This window comes from Coptis chinensis, chromosome 9 (assembly GCF_015680905.1).
Source record: "Coptis chinensis isolate HL-2020 chromosome 9, ASM1568090v1, whole genome shotgun sequence".
Taxonomy (NCBI): Eukaryota; Viridiplantae; Streptophyta; class Magnoliopsida; order Ranunculales; family Ranunculaceae; genus Coptis; species Coptis chinensis.
Genome location: NC_141464.1, coordinates 60120540 through 60125050, shown reverse-complemented (window position 1 = coordinate 60125050; position 4511 = coordinate 60120540). Strand labels below are relative to the sequence as shown.

The 4511-nt window shown below is 37.6% G+C and overlaps 1 protein-coding gene across 1 annotated transcript; it reads left to right on the top strand.

The window, feature by feature from the left end:
- Positions 1-1222: 1222 nt before the first annotated feature.
- On the top strand, positions 1223-1693 carry LOC147477066 (uncharacterized). The gene has a single exon (XM_086585911.1). The coding sequence runs from the start codon at positions 1223-1225 to the stop codon at positions 1691-1693; it is 471 nt and encodes a 156-aa protein (XP_086442037.1).
- Positions 1694-4511: the final 2818 nt, after the last annotated feature.

Genomic DNA, 4511 nt, shown 5'->3' with positions numbered 1-4511 from the left:
GATATCAATAATTTAGAACAATTATATATTGCAATGCCAATTTTTTATTTTATTTAATTTTTTTTTTGTTCTTTCTTTTTCATTTTCTTTTTGTCATATGGAATGCCCAGAGAATTGAATGCTTTCAATCTTGCAAATAGGACCGCAAAGCAGTGGCTTAGCTTTTATATTGAGTGGAGATTGAAAGTTCTACAGCACAGATGGGTACAAGACATATCAGAGACAGTTAGAGAAAAAGTGGGTGTCACCACATATGCAGAAGAGTACTCATCACAAACCTTTGCATCAATTATCTCCCTCAAATGATTGAGTTCGTCAAGCGCAATAGCCCAGTTCTGCATCAGTATTTCAGCGGCAAGCTTTCCCCATAATGCACTCAAGTTTATGTCACTGTTTGTGCATAATGCTCGTCTTGATACAAAAAAGTCACCGCACGAGTAGTTTCCACATTCAAACTAAAACTTGGCATACTGATACAACGCTTCAATCTGATATGGACCAATCTGTATATAAAATACCAAACCTTTCAAAACTTACAGGACAACAAACCTACAAATCACCTCCGTAACGCAACAATCAGTTCTAAGTTTTTCACGTAATACAAAACCCAAAAAGCCTAAGCATGCGTAAACTACTAAAGCCAATAGAGGAGACAATACTTTTGTATTGGTATAATTAAACCTAATCAGTATCCAGAATACCAAGGCACTCATTCATAGCATGGCTAACTATTCAAGGAGGACTGAAAACAATGGATGCACTAATGGAGAGGAAGGTTGTCAGAACTGATACTTGCGTATTGTGTTAGAGGGAGAGAGAGAATACATAACACTTATTGTACCACTATACATTCTCGACATATATATGGCAAGACTTACTTATTAATGCAGGTTACAACACGCAAAGAAGACATAATTGGAAAGAAGAGATAGAATGGGTGATTGAGAAAGTCTTGGAAAAGGATGTGACAAAGATGTGCTGAAGTTGTTAATCAATGGGTTCATATATGCAGTTTGGCAAGAGAGGAATCGAAGGATATTTAACAATAAACAAGCAACAACAGATTACATCATCCAATTGGTGATGAGTGACACAAAAACAAAGCTCTGATCATGTCAGTTCAAGATGAAAGAGGGACCGAACAAAAACAGAATGGAGGAGATGTGGAACACTGAGATAGGAACAGAGAGGAGGCAAATTAGGTGGTGCAAATGGGAGAGAGATGAAGAGTGTATACATCCTGAACACAGCAAGGTACAGAGGAAGATGGGCTGCGGCTATAAGAGATCATAATGGGCAAGTTGTAGCAGCAGCGAATAGAAAGGCAGAGCACAATACATTTGCACTTATTGAGCTGCAAGGGTTGATGCAAGGGATAAAGCTAGCAACAGAACACAACATAAGAAAGATCCAAGCCCAAACAGACTCAACAAATGTGATTTCATTCATGAAACCCCACGCGAAGCACCCATGGCAAGCAAAGAATATGATGGACGACATAAACCATTATGTAGGGCAGCTGGATGACTTCTTTATTGTACATACTTATAGAGAGGCTAATAAGTTAGCAGATGCACTAGCTGTTAATATTCCAACTCTAAGTTTCATTGAGATCGTACCTAGTTCATTCTTAGAAGATGTCAAAAAAATTGTATATGAGAATGCAATAGGAAAAGAATATGCAAGGATGTAATTAGCTCATTTTATTTATGAAAAGGGTTAAAGGACCTCTCTAAAAACCCTTTATCTACCAAAAATAATAATAATACCAAAATGGGGGAACCTTCAAGCATGTAAACCACTATAATTCATATTTGCACACAGGGTACAAAACATTGTCGTAATTGTCAAGAATAATAAGGGTCTAATTATTACCCAGGGGCAATACATCAAAGAACAAGGTGGATGAATTACAAAACTAACATTGCATTAACCATTAACAATTCTCCTTCCACCCTTAACATAAAAGACCTATACATTTCAATACTTCATTGTCACATCAATAGTTGGTTTTTTAGGTTCACTTTTTTTCCCATGTATTTTCTAATGTACTATGTCATCTATCAACATCTTTATATAAGTTGACAATTTTTTGGGTGGCATTCCAGGCACCATTTGGTAGAGCATTTAAAAAAAATCCCACATGAATTTCGCTTTTGGTTATGTTTCATAAGTCTAGTTCATTAGTTACAATTCATAGCATATAGTAGAAGTATAGTGGGTTCAAAAAATGGGTCTATATGTAAATGTGTTCGAAAATGGGTAAAAGAGATGATGAAAACGGGTTATATGGGTCAATTTCGGCTGAGGTGGTATATATACCGAGTGAAAAATAAAAATAAAATGAAATTGAAAAAAAAACGGACACATCATCACTTAACTGATGGATGCTAACAGATTGTCATTTTTGTGAAATCGAATAGAGTATATTGATACGTTTGTGAAAAAAAATTCTATATTGATACAAGTGTTAATAGGACCTAAGTACGTTGCATATTTATGTATTTAAGCCAATTATCTTTTCAAATTTTCAAGGTAATATGAAAATTCAAAGTGTGAAAATTACAAAAATCTAGATGCATCACGTCAATCCAACTACTTTATGGAAATTCAAAATATAGAAGAGAAGGATAGGGGCAAGTAGAGTACTTGACTTGATATGCTACAAACAAAAGCAAATTCTCCACTCAACCTCTTGAAATCACTAGCCCTTACGTACCACCCCTTCACTTTCTTTATCTTTTTGTTTTTAACCTATGTAAACTAACCTTATTAATTTGGCATTTATATATAGGGATCCCTTATATATATATATATATATATATTAGTTGTAATAACCCATTATATAATTATTTTTAATTAAGTAATTAATTAACTAATTTCACAAAAGCTGAAGTGTTAATTTAGATTTGGGCTTATAGTAGTAGCTAGGCCAAACTCGGTTGGTTAGTTCAACTCAAATTGGTTGAGACGTAAAAGTCCTATTTTGGTGAGAACTAGTAGGGTATATAAATACAAATTTAGGTAAAATCTTATTATCATAAACAAAATAAATAAAGGAGATAGAGCTTAATTGGCTCGGGAAGAAAAATAGTGTTGATGGTATCGACGTTAGTTTCTTATAAAAAAGGCAAGTACCTAATTACTGTGCTACTTCTCTACCTCTTAAATTATTGGTATAGTCAAGTCAGTAGTGTAGTAGTGTTGGTTTAGTACGTATGATTATTATGTATGGTATTTAGTTTGATCTGTAATTCTCACATATCTATGATAGTCTTTGTTCACATGAGTAGTTGTTAGTCTTGTACCGTGCTTTGTCTGCCCCACCACTATATGTGTAATTGTTTGGATATTGCTACCTAGTACTTGAATGCATACTATGCTAAATTTCTTTTTTTTTTTGAGAAATGTCAGGTTGTTGTCTGTTTACTACTAGTATTTGCCCGTGTCATAAGACACATATACGCGCGACTTTGGCGTCCCGATGCGCATCCGCCCTCCATACGTCACAAATACATGCGCCTTCGGCACCACCGACGCGCATTCCGCATCCCCCTCCGTACTTCTGATATCGCTACCTAAAGGTGCCCCGATGCGATCCGCCCCGACGGGTAGATATGAGCACCTTTGGTGCTCCCGACGCCGCGATCCGCCCAGACTATAGATATCGCGGCGCCATCCACCCCGTGCGACACAAATATAACGCCATCCATCCCCCCCGCGACACAAATACATACGCCGGCCTACCCCAACACGCATCCGCCCCCATACGGCACAGATACGCGCGCCTTCGGTGCCCCCGATGCGCATCCGCCCCTCTACTAAAAAAACTCCAACCAAAGCCCGACTAAAAAAACTCCAATTGAAGCCCATTAAAAGCCCAACAAAAAAACCCAATCGCAGTCCACTAAAAGTCCAGCCACATTTGTTGACTTCAATAATGATGTAATACTCTTGTTCCACACTATTAAACAACCCACACCTCATAAGTCCTAGGATTCACCACCTTATAAGCTAGATCCAAAAGTTAGGAGGTGGAGTTGGATGTCCAACACCACCCTTGTTTCTTATATAGATGCTTGTGTCCGTGTTTTCTCTTTACTTGGGATAGTCAATCATGCTAGTGAGTATAATATACTTTCTTGTTAACTTTAAAGAAAAGGATGGTGGGTTAGTTTTTGTTCGGTAATTTAGAGCATCTTTAGCAGTGATATCAACCTAGCATCAAGAATTTGGTGTTTTTTCAACTTCAGGAGAACTACATGTTGATGAAAACACCAAAAAACACACCAAATCGACCAATATTTGGTTCCAGGTTTGGTGCTGTATCAAATCACTCACGCGGTTTTGCCAAAACTGCGCGGTTTTTCCAACACCGCGTGGGCTTGGGGTGCTAAATGGGCTTCTATGGGCGGTTTTGGCAAAACCGCGTGGGCTTGGGCTTCAATGGGCGCGGTTTTGCCAAAACCGCCTGCATTTTTTCTGAAAATTAGAACTGTGGTGCATAGAAC

Coding starts and splice junctions, on each gene's coding strand:
- LOC147477066 (XM_086585911.1), top strand. CDS start 1,223: ATGAAGAGTGTATACATCCTGAACACAGCAAGGTACAGAGGAAGATGG.